Genomic DNA, 20443 nt, shown 5'->3' on the forward strand with positions numbered 1-20443 from the left:
AGGTAACAAGTATCGCCTTCTGATATTTTTAATAATATCAGATAAATATATTAGATTAAAACTTTACATAAAAAAGATATTTGTAATATATAGCTTTTGTAACATGTAGCTTTTGTAAATATATAGCTTTTGATAAATCTCTTTGCTACCTATTTATCTGATTCATAGGTTGGCTACAAAAAATTACCAAAACAGTGTAACAACTAGCTCTAGTCTCTCCTAGATAGTAGGTATACTTAGGTATCCGGATGCATTGATGGAAAATGGAAACTTATATTTTGATAAAGAGTTAATTTTTCGGCTGACAAATCTTTCCCGAACATGAGCACCACCATACTTACAAGAGTACCAGCCGAAGGGGATAAGCAAAAAAATCTTATTGCACATATTTCGAAAGCACATAAATCGACAAACATTTTCAGACAAAAACAAATTTGCTATTTGTATTTTAACTGATACTTTACTCTTGTACGTATGGTGGTGCTCACGTTCGGGGCGATTTATTGGCCAAAGGGGATGAGCATGAAAATCTCATTGTGCATATTTCGAGAGCACATTAGTTGAGAAACATTTTAAGGCAAGAATTATTTCGCTATCTGTATTTTAACTGACACTATACTCTTATATCAATGGTGTATAGATCTTTTTTGGTGTATATCTTTTAAACTATTACAGATAGGCTAATTTTGTTTAAGGCTTTTGTGTGAAAGCACATAAAAAGAACATCTAGAATACTGAGTTTTTGATTTTACATATAATTTTAATGAGTGGGAATGCTAACTCACGTTAAGCCAGCATCCCCACTTATAATTGCAATTTCCCGCAAAATCGTTTGAGCACAAAAATCGTAAATAGAACACACAATTAGCACAAAGAGCACTTAATTTCTGCATATGTGTTATTTCGATTTTGTTCGATGGGGGTGCTAACTTAACAGACATAAATTACACATATGCTAGAAAATAAAGCTCTTTTTAGACAAAAACAAGCAGTCTTAGATTTAATCACTTGACTTTTGCTACAAGTTTTTTGTTATTTCAAATACCCAGATAGCAAAGCGTGTCTGAGCAAAATCGCGTAAACCTGTGATTGCTTATGATGCTGGCAACTTGCCGTACATTTGCTTCAATTGATTTCGAGTAATTTAATATTTGAAGCAACACACAGGCAACATTGGATATATGTATTGCCAGTAATTTGTCGGCAAGAGAGCAGCATCTTTAGTTCGCGTTGCTAACAATATGACAGCATTGTGTGATCCTATGAATTATTACAGCAACATGACAGCAACAGCTCGAATTTTGAATCAGACGATTTTAGACCGCAGCATAAGTTGCCAACAAGTTGCTGGCAAGTTGCTACACAAAATTGTTATCTCGTGAAGGCATTAACTTGTCGACAAATGTGGACTCAGTTGCCACAATTCTGCTAGCAACACATACTATGTTGTCGGCAACATGCCAGCAACAATGCAGACATGTTGCTATCTGGGTAGTTTGTATAACTATTTAATGATTATGTTTTGTTATTGCTCGTCATTTTTTATAAAAAAATATTTCTTATAAGGCCTACGGCTTGCCCATATTTGTAATAAGATTATATTGCCAGTCTCCATAAGTGGAAGGGTCACCGATGAAGTGAGACAGAAAAAAAGTTACTTTGTCCGTTGTGCGCAAAGCACGTGAGTTAGCATCCTTACTTTCTTTTATTGAGAGAATTGTCGCGCATGCGCATAGCGAATAAAGTCCTCTGCCAGACAGAGAGAATGATATTGTCTGTACCGTGATGTTTTCGGCCTTTTTCCGATCCAACTGGCAATGTAGTCTTATTACATATATGGGTCTGTCACACAAAATGACAGCTGCATATACATAAGACTGTCTAGACCAATGAGCATCTAACATAAAGCATGCTATGTTATATAAATCAGTATGACTAGATGCTCATTAGTTTTAGTTATGCATATGCAGTCTTATGTTATGCATATGCAGCTATGTTATTTTGTGTGTGATAGGCCTAACATCAAATCCAGCCGCAGATTATATGTTGATGTACAAGGGTCGTAAAAGAAAAAAATGACTTTAAATGATACAAAGAACACAGTTTATTATTAAAACCTGTGTATAATTACTATGTAAGAAAGAGATAGTTTACAAATCAAGATATTCCAAAATATAAATATTGCATCTAAGTAATAAATGGCAACAAGTTTGCGAGATAGAAAAAACCAAGGAGAATGAAAGTGACCATTAGCCAAGAAGCTCGATAGGGGAGACCGGGGCCTAACCGTCGCCGGGGTTGAACCGTCAAATCAAATATCTCGGAACCTGTATATTGTGCGAACTCGCTATTAACATTGTAAACGCTGCTTATGGTACCCATGTGACCCCAACGGAGTTTCGGCAGGTTACCTGCCGTGTTATGATTTTTACGAGGGCAAACGTGTTTTCGGAAGGTGAAAGTTACATTTTCTGCGCGTGGAAATTTTGTAATATCTGCAATAATATTTGCTCTCCAAATCTCGAGGTACGTGATTATAAAGAGTAATGCATGCTGAACACGAATCCAGTGTAGTTTTTTCATTATCGTTGATGTCTAATATTTCGTGGGCGATCAAACCTGAAACTTGTGTTTGGGGTTAATCCGTCAGTAAGCAGTCCGGGTGCATTTTCAAGGCATTCTCGGGCATTTCCAGGCTCACTGCATATGGAATATGGATGAGACGGGAATTACAACCGTTCAGACACCGAATGGAGTCATCGGACGTCGAGGAGTGAAACAAGTCGGGCGAGTGACTTCTGCGGAAAGAGAAACCCTCGTAACTATTTTTTAATAATGTTTCGCATAAAAATTTTGAATAAATTTTTATATTTTTCTCTTAAAAAACAATTATTAAGATGTATCCTATCATTTTTCAGGATTAGATGTACGTATATGTATTGAAAATGCAGTGTGACGGTTAAACCCCGGCATTTTTGAGATTTCAATTTTTCCACCGTTGTCGTTTTTGCTCTATACCGGTTAAACAAAGCGACGTAGATAAAAATTTCCTATATAAATTTTGTAGCTAAAGGTTCACTCTTTACAGTGGTATACCACATTTAACTAAAATTATTTATTTTCTTGTTAAAAATCGGCACCGAAAAAAAACTGACGGTTAGGCCCCGGTCTCCCCTATAGCAAAGTCATAAATCAACGAAATAGACTTCTAATTGCACCAAAAATTCAATATCAATGAAAGCCGCAAAGAATCAGTAACTGTAGCAAGAGAAAAAAGACATCTGGTGCAATATAATCTTCACGATCATGTTGTTACGAAAAAACTATCAATGAAACTATGTATCTAAGAATAATGAAATACAACAATTTTAAGGCTAAACGACAAAAGACTGATCACTAGATGACTGGGGCAACGTTCTCTGGATCGATGAATTAAAATTTAAAATCTTCGGCATATTTTTATTCGACATATGCCTAGACTGCATTGTGCTAATAGTAAAATATGGAAGTGACTTATAGTAATATGAGAATATCTATAAAAGAAGTAAGGCATTCATTTCGTATCAATTGTATTCTCAAGAAAGAAATACAAAGAAATTCACGAAAATCATGCCTTTCTTTCAAATAAGCAATTAATAGATAGGTTTATAATGCAAGTGCATAATGATGTAAAATATATTTTACAGTTTTGTAAAAAGTACTTGGAAGACCGCAAAAGAATTGTACAACATATTGATTGGACTCTTCAATCGACAGATTTAAATGCAATCAAATTTTTGGAAAGACAAAACTATACATAAAAAAGGGTCCAGTTTTTAAAAAAGATTGGAAAATTTATAAAAGATCTGATGTATATCATATATTATAACAGAAACTATACAAAAAAATGTGATTAAAAATGTGATTAAAAAAGAAATTATACAAAAATTAATCAAAAGAATATCAAGATTGTGTCAAACGAACATGTCAAATAAAAAAAAAGGATTTTTTTTGCGAAAAGGAAGTTTAACACATACATAATAATAATCACATATATACACACACATAATAACCAAAACAGTCAAAATTATTAGTTTATAATTTTTTTTTAATTACTTAAACTTATAACGGCGCATTTTCTGAGATTTTCCGTGACTTTTGTTGCAATGTAAATGATTAAATTGATCAATTTACTTTCCTCCTTTATCCTTTTTCTATAATGATATACAGGGTATCCCATTTTAATCTTTCCACGTAATTATCTTTTGTACTATTCGTTTTTCGAAAAAAATATTTTGAATAAAACTTACTCTGTTTCGAAAAGGACATCTTATTATAGACACAAATCTTGTCTAAATGGAGGTGCCTCTAAGATTTTAAGGTAATCTTTGCTTTTTTAAATAATGGTACAATAAAAAATAGGGGTTTTTATATATAAAAGAAAAACCAAAGATTACCTTGAAATCTCAGAGGTACCTTCACATAGACAAAACTTGTGTCTATAATGAGATGTCCCCCTCGAAACAGAGTAAGTTTTATTTGAAATATTTTTTTGAAAAACAAATAGTTCAGGAGATAATTGTGTGGAAAGATTAAAATGGGATACCCTGGTTAAGGAGAGACCAGGGCTATCTGTCTGGACTTTACGCTTTTTTCAAGTTTACTAAAAAAACTAATAAAGATATTTGGCTAAACATTTTAATGGTATAATTGGTCGAACATGTTAACTTATAATAACTCTGATTAGTTGGATTTAAGTAAGGTTGATTATATTCTATTGCCTTATACCGCTAATTTATTATCAGATTTTATCTACGTTTAATAATATCTTGACGCTAATTACGGATTATGTTTTTCTATTATTCATATTAATTAATAATTCATCTTATGTAGGTATATCTTAACAGTTGCTTAAGCGATCGATATATTTTACACTCCTTTTGTAAAGTAGGGGAAACCGGGGCAAACTTGACACTAGGCTTTTTGTCAATTTAAATATATCGTAGAAACTTGCCTTTCCTACTGTAAATGCGTCTTTATGTGCCAGTATTATCAACGGAATTTGGTGACATTCTGAGTTATGGTGTAATTTTTAGCGCGACAAGCGTTTTTAATGGTGAAAAGTAATTTTTCTGATCTCTCGAAAATTTCTACTCTTTCATCGAGCTTTATTTTTGCGAATCTACCGGTATGTGATTTTGATGGAAATTCGATGCTTTATACGAATTCGATAATAGTTTTTGCATATTTTCAAAGTTTTTATATTTTTGGAGTAACAAAAATGAAAACAACGTTCGGGGCAAAGTCGACACCACGTCGTTTTATCGGCTCCCAATAACAAACGATCCTTGTCATGCAGCTATATGGCCTGACAAATGTGTGCGCACGTCTCATAATCGCGAATTTACCTGCATAAATTGTTTTTCAGACATGAGTTTAGATGAAAATAATTGAATGTTCAATAATTTTTGTTCTCATTATTTCCAATGATTGTTTTACTTAATTCCGAATTTTTTTACTTTCTAAATACACGATAAACAATGTATGTTTAGTTTCAGACAATAAAAAATAAGTTTCAGATCAAATTGTGTCGATAAGGCAAAGTGTCGAGTTTGCCCCGGCATTTTTCAATTTGAAAATTTGTCTTTGCGTCACTTTTCCTTTCTTGGGGGGCAAAACTAAGCGACGTAGGGGAGACCGGGGCCTAACCGTCGCCGGGGTTGAACCGTCAAATCAAATATCTCGGAACCTGTATATTGTGCGAACTCGCTATTAACATTGTAAACGCTGCTTATGGTACCCATGTGACCCCAACGGAGTTTCGGCAGGTTACCTGCCGTGTTATGATTTTTACGAGGGCAAACGTGTTTTCGGAAGGTGAAAGTTACATTTTCTGCGCGTGGAAATTTTGTAATATCTGCAATAATATTTGCTCTCCAAATCTCGAGGTACGTGATTATAAAGAGTAATGCATGCTGAACACGAATCCAGTGTAGTTTTTTCATTATCGTTGATGTCTAATATTTCGTGGGCGATCAAACCTGAAACTTGTGTTTGGGGTTAATCCGTCAGTAAGCAGTCCGGGTGCATTTTCAAGGCATTCTCGGGCATTTCCAGGCTCACTGCATATGGAATATGGATGAGACGGGAATTACAACCGTTCAGACACCGAATGGAGTCATCGGACGTCGAGGAGTGAAACAAGTCGGGCGAGTGACTTCTGCGGAAAGAGAAACCCTCGTAACTATTTTTTAATAATGTTTCGCATAAAAATTTTGAATAAATTTTTATATTTTTCTCTTAAAAAACAATTATTAAGATGTATCCTATCATTTTTCAGGATTAGATGTACGTATATGTATTGAAAATGCAGTGTGACGGTTAAACCCCGGCATTTTTGAGATTTCAATTTTTCCACCGTTGTCGTTTTTGCTCTATACCGGTTAAACAAAGCGACGTAGATAAAAATTTCCTATATAAATTTTGTAGCTAAAGGTTCACTCTTTACAGTGGTATACCACATTTAACTAAAATTATTTATTTTCTTGTTAAAAATCGGCACCGAAAAAAAACTGACGGTTAGGCCCCGGTCTCCCCTACAGCAAAATTTCCTTAGGGCCAGCGCACGAACATTGCCGTAGCGTCTTACGCCTTACGTGAGAATCTTGCGTTACGTGACACGCAAGCCAATCTTGCGGCAACGTACGAAGAAAAGCGTAATGTAACGTACGTAACTTAAGACTAATTACGTTACGTTCTTCTTTGTGCGTTGCCGTAAGATTGGCTTGCGTGTCGCGTAACGCAAGATTCTCACGTAAGGCGTAAGACGCTACGGCAATGTTCGTGCGCTGGCCCTTAAGCAATTTTGTACCTGAAGGAACATTTTTTAAATGTGTACCATTAAATTTGTTTGATTAATTAATTGTTGAAAATTGCCTTTGAAAAAATTGTGTCGAGTTTACCCCGGTCTCCCCTAATAACTGATAATTTTAAATTAAAAAATATATTATTTCATCGTTATTTGGTGATTGCACCATTAATTTTACTAAAAGGAAGTAGAAGTTCTAGAAACACTCAGCGGCTCATCATTACCACAGCATAAGTAGATATTATACTGTGTCATTACTATCTGGATATAAACTATTTAAAGCTATCCTGATTATCGATTCTTGTCCAGTAGTCATGGCGCAGGATACAATAATATTTTCTCGGGATTGCCTTTTATCCGCCATGTTTTATTACTTATTTGCCGTTCAGACTTACACCCGGGGTACACCCTGCCCCCACCACTATTCACCCGAGTCTTCCTTCAGGGTAGCGTTTCCGAACGCAGCCTTACTAGTGGAGGGTCGCAAGCTTGGTCCTGGTGTAGTTACTGGCGGTACTAGTTTGCTGCTGATTAGGAAGAGGTGCCAATTTTGCAAGAGCATGTGATTTGGTATCGTCAATAACTGACTCATTGACACTTTCAACAGCTACTAAATCTGTTTCGCCGATGGATATAGGCCTATCAGTTACGCTAGCTGGCAAGAAATCTGATTCGTTGAATATTTCTAAATTAAACGGATGAATTCCTGTCTTCTTGAAGCCTGCAACAATGTTTGTTGGTGTAATGGATACTGGCGATACTGGAAATAGCCATTTTGACGATCCCTGGAATATTGTGATATGTCATCATTTTTCCAGGATTATTTGTGATCCAATTATTACACGCGGTATTGTAAGCTTTCTTAAAAGGCCCGTACATAGACACATCTAACGGCTACACTTTGTTACTACAGTGCGGGAGAGGAAACAACATTATTATGCCGTTTTCACGCGCAAAATTTATTGCTGCAACACTTATGAGCGATGAGTGATTATCTAAGTGACAGAAAAAGGACGGGCCTTTCTTTCGAGCATCTACTAGGACTGGTGATTGCTTCGAAGGTTTCGATATTCGAAGTTTCGAAAAATATATTTGTGTGAATGGCGAATTCATTTAGAGGACGCTAAAAATATTGTAAATAAAAAGAATTAATTAATATATGTGCTCAAAAAATAATTTTTTTGAAATTAAAATTTTAAAGTATCATAACATGAATTATTACATATTTAATATAGAAGAGTTTTAAATAAAAAATCAAGCGGTTTTTACTGAAACATGAAGCGAGTTTTCGGAAATATTTCCCGTTCTGAAATTATCAAATAACACATACTGATATTTGTCCTCAACATGCTATTGTTGTTTGAAGTTTATTTATCACTTAAAAGGTTAGTATTGCAATTAATATTTATATACTATCTTATTTAAAAAATATATATATTTAAAAAGAATAGTTGTCGAGAATAGCGTTCGTTGTATATAAGTGAATAAGATAGTTTTTAAAAGTGGACATTACTTTTAAACTTTCAAAAAATCAATTTTTTTTATTAATTTTTATTGAAGGTTGAACTTTTTATATTTTTTAAAATAAAACGCTTGTTAAAATTTGAAACATTTACCAAGTTATAATATTTTGTTACGTCAGAGATTCAAATTGTGTTAATACTGTCACTTTAATCGCGCATTTTTCAAAATAAAATTTATCGAATTGTTCAGCACATTTTACTTTTAATCTAATTAAAAATTGTTAATTGTTTTTAAACTAAATTATTTTTAAACTATATATTTTTTGTTAAAAAAATAAAAGTATGGTTTAATTATCACTAATACAAATATAATAAATTAGTGATAATAAAACAAAATGGTTTTATTGTCACTAATAAAAACTTGTGGTAATTATGCATTTTAGGGGAGGCACCTCCGATGACCTTGACCTTGACATATGTTGTCAAGGTCACCCTCCTGAGTGACCTTCAGAAAGTTTTAGCCGGCGCTCGTTTTTTATTAAAAAGTTATAAACAAAAAAAGTTTGAAAAATATAGCAGTTATTTTGAGTACTAATAGACATAAATGACTGATATTTATGTGGAAATAGTACATGTATGAACGAAGGAAAATTATTTAAAGTAGTGAATTGTTGGTATATTGAAAGAAAAGTTATTTAAGGGGTTATATATATACAGTTAGGAAGCCGAAAAAAAAGCGATTTTTTAAGAATTTATCCTGGAAAGGCATTTTAATTTAAAAACACAAAATTTTACACACTTATTGTAGTCACTTTTAAGTATATTCTCAAATTTTTTTGTTTAAAAATAATGATTTTTAAGGCCGCTATAGCCGACGTCCGGGAGCATCTCTAAAAAAAGGTGTCTTGCGGTGACCACTTTATCTCTGGACTGAATCATCTGAAATCAAAAAAGCAAAAAGATTTCGTTAATATAATATATTATCTAGTATTTAATCGAAGGAATAAGCAAAATATTAATTTTAACAAAAATGGCGGCTTCTTAAACAAAAAATTTCGATTTTTGCTATAAATTTTGGCCTTAAATTGTTTATAAAATGGAAAATATTTATCGACGAGTAAAATCCTTCGATCAATTACTAAAAAATATATTTATAAAGCTTGTGTAAAAATTTGAGCCCGATCGGTTCAGCCGTTTCCGAGAAATCTTGGTCACCGACTTTGAAAACACAGTTTTGAGATAAACGCGTTTAAAAGTTTCAAGAGCACTTTATACGTAGTATAAAATTTTTTTCAACTTACATCGAGTCATCTATTCCATACAGTAAGCCCTCTGATCCTTCGGCAGCTTCTAAAAGTTCAATTTGATGCTGTCTGCGGACCATTCTTCCCTCTGGTCTCTGCTACCTGCTTTTAAACGCTCTGAGGCGTCTTTACAAATGTGCGTGTACCTTCGAGAATATTTGTCGGATCGACTTGAAATTTTCAGAGTATATACTTGAATACATGTACATTACGAAAATGCAATAAACCAAAATTCAAATTTTTGAAAATTCTAACTGTATATAACCCCTTAAAGCACAGAATAGTTGGTATATTGAAAAGTATATATACAATTGTATATGTTAGAAAGCATAAATATAAAGTATTCCCTGCTTTAATCAAAAGCATAAACTGTTCTTTGCTTTAATCATTTAATTGAAATAACAGTATGTAAATACATTATTACCTTTTATTATTCTCTTTTTAATACATATATTAATTTTTACGTGGTTCGAAATTTAAATCTAACATTTCTTTGACATAAACGTGGTAACTATAAACACGACTACGTCGATCTCGTCCAAATTCCTACAAATTTATGAAAGACATTTAATAAATATACATATATTTAATATAGTTATCAAAAATTAAAAGACTTACTTCGTGATTTAAATAACGAAACCTATCTTTGACATTGCGCTTTCTTTCGTTTGTGCTTTCTAACATATACAATTGTATATATACTTTTCAATATACCAACTATTCTCTGCTTTAAATAACTTTTCTTTCAATATACCAACAATTCACTGCTTTAAATAATTTTCCTTCGTTCATACATGTACTATTTCCACATAAATATCAGTCATTTATGTCTATTAGTACTCAAAATAACTGCTACATTTTTCAAACTTTTTTGTTTATAACTTTTTAATAAAAAACGAGCACCGGCTAAAACTTTCTGAAGGTCACTCAGGAGGGTGACCTTGACAACATATGTCAAGGTCAAGGTCATCGGAGGTGCCTCCCCTAAAATGCATAATTACCAAACTTGTTAAAAAAAAAATCATTTGTTGATACATTTTTAGAGACTATGCAGCTCCGTTGTGGCGAAACAATATTGCCCGCAGTTGAGAAAATTCTCTCCAATGCAACGGATATCGCGGGAATGCATAAGTATTTTTTCGCCAACAAAGCTAGCTGTGGAAATTTTTTTTCATGTGATTTCCATCATTGAACGGGATCCATATTAGGGCTGGTAATTTGCTTCGAAGGTTTCGATATTTGAAGCTTCGAAGTTGTCAAAAGTAACAGCCCTAGCATCTACTGAACACGGCAAAGTGCTTGAGAAATTTTACGAAAATATCCTCCTTTATCCAGCCACTAGAATTCACGCTACTAGCAGTACCTACTGGCTCATTTTCCACAAAAAAATTCGCGTATTTAACTCTAGGAAAAACAAAATATGGAGGTGTCGAATGGCCAATAGCATTTACAGCGACGATCATGATAACAAGTTTACCCCGCTCACCCGAAATTATCCGACCAGTCTGACGCTCACCTTTTTTACCAACGATCTTTGTTGGTTTTTGGACTGTTTCCAGTCTCATTACAATTCCAAATTTCATCGGGTGTAAAGAGATGTTTGTCTAGAAGATTTTCTTTAAATTGTCAAAAAATCTTTTAATAGTGGTTGGGTTAAATGCTGATACTCTTGCGAGACTTGTTGCTTTTGGGGTACGAATAGATAAAATTGGGTGTCTTTTTAAAATCGACTAAGACCAATCGAGCCAGCCCTTTTATTTTTAGCCCAAGATGGTGGTATCTGAGCTTGGACAAATTTTCTATACGAGTAGTCCACTTCCCTTGTTGTCGTACTTCCCTTGGTGTAAGTTTAAAATAAATTGCATTTAGTCATAAAATATAATCAACAAGATTTATTTCTTGTTTAGCATTAAAAACCTACAGAGAAAAAGTTATTTTTTGTGTATATTTACACGCACACGCACACGCACGCACACACGCACAAAACAGAGGTGTAAATCCGACCGTGCAATACGTGGTACACTTTTTCAAACCTCATAACTCGAAAAGTACTTGATAAAAAAATACTTTATTATAGTGTTTTGGAAAACTCTCGACATAAGCTATAAAAATATGCAATGAAAAATGGGGGTTTTCATTTAAGAAATTGAAAGTGACCTTCATGTGACCTTCAAATAACAATCCAAGGTCACATCAATGGCACGATCTTATGTCCCCCTTCGAACCAAACAACTTTTGTCTGAAATGTTTTTTCGTATCTTTCATATTTTTCGAGATATTTGCTTGGCTCTTTTAAAATGGGCCACCCTGTATATATACATATATATATATATATATATATATATATATATATATATATACATATCCTGAGATATATATGGGGTATTCCATACATTTTCTGTACATATACAGGGTGTCCCATTTTAACTTGGACAGCAAAATATCTCAAAAACTAAGCTCCACATACAAAAATGTTTTAGACAAAAGTTGTATGGTTTCAAGGGGGACATAAGATGGTACCATTGGTTTGACCTTGGATGGTCGTTTAAAGCTCACGTAAACGACACCTTTAATTTCTTAAATGGAAACCCCTATTTTTCAATGCATATTCTTGTAGCTAATCTCGAGAGCTTTTCAAAACACTATAATAAAGTATTTTTTCATTAAGAACTTTTGGAATTATGAGGCTTGAAAGTTCTAGTATTTTGACATAAAATACAAAATATCTTGTAAAACATTAAGTTTTCGGTAATGTTACCTTAATACTTTTATGCACAGAATAATGAGACGAATCAATTGGTATGAAAAAAGGCACAGTTCCTTTAAGAAAAAATATGTAATTTGCAACACGCATCTGCATACTTTTTCTTAAAAGCAACTGTCTTTTTTTCATCCCAATTGATTTGTCTCATTATTCTGTGCATAAAAGTATTAAGGTAACATTACCGAAAACTTAATGTTTTACAAGATATTTTGTAATTTATGTCAAAATACTAGAACTTTCAAGCCTCATAATTCCAAAAGTTCTTAACGAAAAAATACTTTATTATAGTGTTTTGAAAAGCTCTCGAGATTAGCTACAAGAATATGCATTGAAAAATAGGGGTTTCCATTTAAGAAATTAAAGGTGTCGTTTATGTGAGCTTTAAACGACCATCCAAGGTCAAACCAATGGTACCATCTTATGTCCCCCTTGAAACCATACAACTTTTGTCTGAAACATTTTTGTATGTGGAGCTTAGTTTTTGAGATATTTTGCTGTCCAAGTTAAAATGGGACACCCTGTATATATGGTACATTTTATGCCAAATCACCGAGGATTTTCCTCGACCATTTTTGATTTGGCAGAAATTTTTTTGTGTTTTTATACTAAATGAAAGTAACTTCTATGATTTTTTTTAGATTTTTATCTCTACCCATACTTAAGTTATGGATTTAAAAAAAAATGCAGTTTAAAATTTTGAATGCCTGTAACTTTAAGAAGAAAAAAAATATTGTAAAGTGTGAGAATCTTTTTTTTTCGTTTTTTACTGTACTTTTCAAAGAAAATATCGAAAAAATTTTTAATGGGCAATATGACTGTTTTTTTTTAGGATTTAAGTAAAAATATGTTTTTTTCTTAATGCAACCATTTTGATTTTTTTTCAAAAAAATCTCACAAATCCTAGACTTAGTTTCGAAATTTTTAAGCCATTGATGAAGATGTGATTTCAATAACTTTGATTTTTTAAGAAACTTTTTCTTCATTTTTTTTGAAAATAATTTTTTTTTTTTAATAAGATAGACTCTACCGATGGCTATAAAAAAATTTGATAATAGACAGCAATCCTGAAATTTCGATCTATAGATAAAGAGGAAATTAGAATATTTTCTATTTTTTAATTGCATTTTTACTTATTTTTATTATTGAAGTACTTTTTTTTATAATGGAATATTATAAATTGGGGAACTTGACGGATAGCATGTGACAATTAAATCATATAGTTAATGAAAAAAAAACACGTATATTATCTGTGAAAATAGCAATCAGATTTATTCGATAATAAAATAAAAATAAAAATAAACATAATAAATAAAAAATATATATATTAACTATATGATTTAATTGTCACATTTATACTTCAAATTTGACGCAGAATATGACCATATTTTTTTCAATTAGAAATTTTAAGTTATAACTTTTTATTATGTGACTCTCTGCATTCTAGGCGCCATACTAAGGCCGCCATTTTGAATTTTTTCAAATGCGCACTCGGTATTCGAAAGCTTATATGTTTACATAAATTTTGCACCCTGGAAAAAATTTTTAAACTCTCTCAAATTTTGGACACGGCGCTGTTCCGGTTGACATGGAATGTCCCATATATATTAACTATATGATTTAATTGTCACATGCTATCCGTTAAGTTCCCCAATTTATAATATTCCATTATAAAAAAAGTACCTCAATAATAAAAATAAGTAAAAATGCAATTAAAAAATAGAAAATATTCGAATTTCCTCTTTATCTATAGATCGAAATTTCAGGATTGCTGTATATAAATTTATCAAAATTTTTTATAGCCATCGGTAGAGTATCTTAGTTTAAAAAAAATTATTTTCGAAAAAAAATAAAGAAAAAGTTTCTTAAAAAATCGAAGTTATTGAAATCCCATCTTCATCAATGGCTTAAAAATTTCGAAACTAAGTCTAGGATTTGAGATTTTTTTGAAAAAAATCAAAACGGTTGCATTAAAAAAAAAAAAATTTTTTACTTAAATCCTAAAAAAAAACAGTCATATTGCCCATTAAAAATTTTTTTGATATTTTCTTTGAAAAGTACAGTAAAAAACGAAAAAAAAGATTACCTCATTTTTTACAATATTTTTCTTCTTAAAGTTACAGGCATTTGAAATTTTAAACATTTTTTTGAAAAAATCGATAACTTAAGTATGGGTAGATATGAAAATCTAAAAAAAGTCATGGAAGCTACTTTCATTTAGTATAAAAACACAAAAAAATTTCTGCCAAATCAAAAATGGTCGAAGAAAATCCTCGGTGATTTGGCATAGAATGCGCCATATATATATATACACTGATAAAAATTGATGCAAATTTACAAAGAAAATTTATTTATTTTGGGGGGAAATTTACTGAATTTTTATAGTTTTTTAATTTCAAATTTGCATTGTTTTTTTAAATTGAAAATACAGAAATTTTATGAAAAATTAACTGAATCTGGTATTTTTACAGATCATTTGTAAATTAGCTCCTAGTATTGTTAAATTCATTCATAACATTATATACATGTACCTACTTAAATTTTATTTCTGTACAGTAAATTTACAGTCTGGCATGGGATTTTACTCTCAGTAACGTGGTATTACGGTATATTCGAAATCATTGCTGTAATAGAAGGTTAAGTAGCTAAATATCTGACATATCTGCAGTATCTGTGAGATGTAAAATTTGTGACTTTACTCATAAAAACACAAAATCTATAATTAAACATGATTATAATCATATAAGGACTAGGGCTGTTATTTTTGACAACTTCGAAACTTCGAAAAATTCGAAGCTTCGAATATCGAATCCTTCGAAGCAAATTTCATCGTACGGGTATTAGGAACCCGAATTAAGACTGGTAATTTGCTTCGAAGGATTCGATATTCGAAGCTTCGAAAGTTTGAAGTTAACTTCGAAGCTTTGAATTCTTTCGAAGCTTATACGAAGCTTCAAAGTTGTCAAAAATAACAGCCTTACTTTAAATGTTTATATATAAACAATATCATATATTGTGGAAATAACTAGAATTATTTATATTATATTATAGTTGACTGCAGATCATAGAACTGATAATATGGCTCGATATACATTAATTGAGATATGGAAAAAAATGATCAAAGATGGAGATTGTCGAAGACGGAAATTCTTCTTGTGGCATTACTTTATTGTCAGTGGGAAAATCGAAACCATAAATAATATAATTACGAAATATTATATGGGATGTTTAAAAGAAAAACGTCTACGAAGTTTTAGATGAAAGAAACTATTGAGTAGAATTAATTGTATCGTTAAAATGAAAATTTATTGTAGATAAACAAAAATATGGTCTATATTATATGCAAATTAGGTGAGAAAAAGTTGTCAATGTTAATGGTTTTATGTTATGTTAATGGTTATGTTAATGGTTTTATGAAATAAAACATGGATTTTTTTTATGAAATAAACGTCAAAGTATTAATGAATGAGAAGATTTAATAACAAAGATTCGGCCTCGGTGAAACGCATACTCCCTCGTCTTCGCCAACCGAAGGTTGGCAGCAGTCGGGAGAATAAAAGACCATCGATATTCAATGTATCGCTGAAAATTAAAAAAAAGGCATTTTTAATGAATTAAATTTTGACTTATTCGGAAGCAATAGAACACATATGCAACGTTCAATTAGTATTAGAAGTAATTGTTGAAATTAAGAATTTCACGCAGTGTTGCAAACAAAAAAATTATTTTATTCAATCTATGAAAGAACGTGGTGTCGACCACGTGATGCACGCGTGGTATACGCGTGGCTCTCTCTTTACAAAAATTAAACTGATTCTAAATTCTAATTGCTAATCAGAGTCTTTCGCTTTATAATAACCAATCACGCTTTACAATAATACCGCTCTGATAACCGCTCTGATCAGACTCGCCGTGTACTTATCTGAAATTACGCCACCCCGGTCAGCTCACTTCGGAGTCCTATGCTACCTGATCCGTCGCCTATGAGAGAGAGAGAGAGTTATTCCTCGCGAGCACGTGCCTATAAAGGTTCCTATCGTCCTGTTTACATGATTCTAGTCTAAGATCGCTAATCATTAGACCGCGCTCTCAATAAGACACGGGATTCGTGCGTTCGGTGTGGCGCGAGAATTATTTTCCAACAGTAATTTCAGATATTAAACTTCAATTGTGAAATATAGTGGAGAAAACATTGTGGTTTAAGGAATTTTTCTATGAAAAAATTGATTTACTCGAAATCAAGATCATGGATAATATTATATACAAAGATATCTTGGAAACAAATGTATTTTAATATACTAAAAGAAAAATGTGTGCCATAAAATAAAATTGGATTTTAGCATGACAATGGTTATAATATAAATCAATGTTAGTCAAAGGATCTATTATCCTGTGAGAATGTGAAAGTTTTAAACTGCCGTCTCAATCTCTGGACTTCAATCCGATTAAATATCTGTGAGAAGAAGTAAAGTGTCGAGTCCGAAAATATAAACATTCAAACAAGACAGAATTATGTACAAAAATGTAATGTAGGAAATTAGGATAAAGCGTCTTCTGATTACGTTACGTGTTTAATCGAGTGCACATTTTGCTGCCATTATTGCTGTAAAAGATATGACTTCCATAAAAACGTGGTCTAAAAGATCTTAAATGTGCTGTATTGTAAGTTAAATTATTTGTGTCTCTTATATAACGAAGTGACCGGAGACTATTTAACTTGCAATTTGTTACATAAATACGTACAAGATTATAAAAATATTTATTTGTTTCACTACTTTCTTTCATCTAACTCATTTTTATAATAAATTTATATATTTAATATTGGTTGTACGAAGCTCGTTCAAGTCAAACCGGGACTTTTAGTTGCACAGAATATAATAGCGTTTTCCATTGGGAAAAACTCATCGGCACTGGCAGCACTGAGTGCTTGAAGCGTATTATGCGATCGCGACGAGTTTTTTATGGTGGTAAGTGACAAGTGTCTCCTATCATCGGTATGCGGCGTACTTCTCTCAGGTCAATTGATAATCAGTTATGCAAAATGGCAGACAACAGTGTTAACGCATATATGGAACAGCGAATTATTATAAAGATATTTCTTATGAATGGAGACGTGAAACCGGCGGACATTTACAGAAGACTTCAAGCACAGTACGACGATGAGACAATTAGCCGCAGTAAAAAATTTGAATGATGCAAACGATTTAAAGATGGCCGTACATCATACTGCCTATCGCACTACTTGCTCATTATTGGAACTTGATTGGGAGATATTGCTTCATCCTCCTTACAGTCCGGACCTTGCTCCGAGCGATTTTCATCTTTTCGGACCTTTAAAAAACTTCTTGGAAGGCCAGCATTTCAGAACTGATGATGAGGTAAAACACGCTGTCCGATTCTGGCTCCGGTACAGATAAATCTTTTTATGCTACTGGTATCCAGGTGTTAGTGAAACGGAGCAAGTGCATAAAAATGTAGCAGGAGACTATGTCGAAAAATAAATATAGTTTTCATTTCTATAAATGCGTCCTATTATTTCGTACTTTACCCTTAAAAGTCCCGGTTTGACTTGAACAACCCTCGTACCTATCTCCTTCTTTTTAAATCCTGCTTTTAAAAAATCAAAACTATTTCTTTGATCGGAAACTTTTGCATGTCACCTACCTTTAGAATATTAAGTTATATTGATATTGTATTTATATTGTTATAGGTTGCTATAAAGATAATAGATAAAACTAAACTAAATGAGGAAAACTTAGCAAAAATTTTTCGTGAAGTACATATAATGAAAAGGTTACGACATCCTCATATTATAAGACTGTACCAAGTAATGGAAACGGAGAAAATGATATATTTAGTGACAGAATATGCTCCTGGAGGTGAAATATTTGATCATCTTGTTCGAAATGGTAGAATGCCAGAACCAGAAGCACGAAGAATTTTCCGTCAGATTGTACTTGCCGTTCATTATCTGCATCAACAAAGAGTAGTTCATCGAGATCTTAAGGTCTAGCTGTTGTGTTATATCGAAATTGGATGTCCTACAATCTTAATTGTTAATAAAATTTATTACAAATTGTATACATATTGTTATATGCATATAATTAGCTTTTGCTTCTTCTTTTTTTAGGCTGAAAATTTGTTACTTGATGCAGACAATAATATAAAACTTGCTGATTTTGGATTTAGTAATGAATATACACCTGGTGTTCCACTTAGTACATGGTGTGGTTCACCACCATATGCCGCACCTGAAATTTTTGAAGGAAAACACTATGATGGTCCAAGAGCTGACGTATGGGTATGTTATAGTTTTTATATACATATTTTTTTTTAATATTTAAAGGGGACTTATGTAAATAACCCTATTATATATAGTTCAATTAATTTGATCAAACACTGCTGCGTTGCAGCGCGCACGGGATTGATTGACTTATGTCCGTTTTCACCAACATCGTTTAACTTTAACCTTAGTCTAACTAACCTAAGGGAGACTGTTAGAAAGAGACAAAGAATGAGTCAAACTAAGGTTAAAGTTAAACGACGTTGATGAAAACGGGCATTAATGATTAAATAACTCAATGAATACATATATATATACACACACGCACACGCACACACACACACACGTCCCCCTTCAAACCAAACAACTTTCGTCTGAACCATTTCTTTCTAGAATCACAAATAAAAAAGTTTTTGGGGGTGATCGATTGAAATGGGACACCCTGTGTGCGTGTGCGTGTGCGTGTGCGTGTATATTTACATAAGTCCGTTAAATATTAAAAAATCCACCATTCATAAACTACGCAACGGATACTATATTTTATTACATTGACATAAATTCTCCAAGTTTTTTACATATCTCTGAAATGCTCAATGTATCCATTTTTGCAGATGCAGCAGACATCTTGACGACACTCTATTTCATTCCACACACGTGTCATGGCCGTTCTGGTCACTGGATTTAACCCTATGCGACTTTTTCTCGTGATTTGTGAAGGATACTGTCTTTGTGTCCCCATTCCCTGCTAATCTCACGGAATTTTGCAATTGTATCACCATGGCTGTGATACTGATTGACTGTGACATGTCACTCGTGTAGAATAAAATAGAGTATCGTCTAAATGTCTGCCACATCTGCAAAGGTAGACATGTTGAGCATTTGTATGTAAAAGGTATGTAAAGTTGAGGTATGTAAAAAACTTAGAAATTTACTTCCAATTCAGTGTAATAAAATATAGTGTCTTTTGCGTAGTTTATGAATAATGGATTTTTAAAATGTTTTATGGACTTATGAATAACCCTGTATATATATTTTTTATTCTAAGAAGTACAATTGTTCAAATATAATGATAAATAATTATTTACTTTAGGAGAAGCACCTTCGATGACCTTAACCTTGACATATGTTGTCAAGAACATGACCCTGAGTAATTTTTCCTCATAACTTAATCTCTCATTGCTTATTTAAAAGTTATGAACAAAAAAAGTTTGAGAAATATAACAGTTTGTGTCGATACTAAGGGAAGTAATTTGCTGATATGTGTATATAGACAGTACACATGAAGGCGGGAGAGAGGCTGCCGCCTCTCTCCCGCAAGCAGGAAGGGTGGGCGTGGATCTCGCTTCGCGTGAAAAGTTAAAAACCCGAACCGTACAATGATAAACCTTGTTTCATCTTATAAGCAGGGTTGGGGTTGGGTGGGGTGGACCTACTTCTCATGAATGTTTCTCTGGACAGCATTGTACTTTCCACGCAAAGCGAGGTCCACCTCACCCCACCCCACCCCAAACCCTGTTTATATAAGGTGAAACAAGGTTTATATCATTGACAGTAGGTACGGGTTTTCAATTTTCCACGCAAACCAAGGTTCACCCCCACCCACCCCTGCCTGCGGGGGAAGGACGGTAGCCCTTCCCTCGGCTACATGGTATTATCTAGGCTGCGTTCGGAAACTTCACCCGGGTGCACCCGCCGAGGCTCACGCTGTTCGGAAACGTTCGGGTTGTACCAGTGTGACAGAGATGAAGTCGTTCGGAAACTTCACCCGGGTGCACCTCAGGAGGA

General features: G+C 33.0%; 1 protein-coding gene across 1 annotated transcript in view; it reads left to right on the forward strand.

Annotated features, from left to right (window-relative positions):
- LOC139786368 (serine/threonine-protein kinase SIK3 homolog) overlaps nt 1-20437 on the forward strand; it is a 25138-nt gene extending 4701 nt beyond the window's left edge. Inside the window, exons 2-4 of the mRNA XM_071725532.1 lie at nt 18086-18382; nt 18506-18676; nt 19749-20437. Of these exons, the coding sequence (XP_071581633.1) occupies nt 18086-18382; nt 18506-18676; nt 19749-19766 (486 nt within the window). The 3' untranslated portion in view covers nt 19767-20437. The remainder of the gene's footprint in view (nt 1-18085; nt 18383-18505; nt 18677-19748) is intronic.
- The last annotated feature ends 6 nt before the right edge of the window (nt 20438-20443 follow it).

This window comes from Temnothorax nylanderi, unplaced genomic scaffold (genome assembly GCF_030848795.1).
Source record: "Temnothorax nylanderi isolate EJ_2023f unplaced genomic scaffold, tnyl_v1.0 TNYL_tig1020_pilon, whole genome shotgun sequence".
Taxonomy (NCBI): domain Eukaryota; kingdom Metazoa; phylum Arthropoda; class Insecta; order Hymenoptera; family Formicidae; genus Temnothorax; species Temnothorax nylanderi.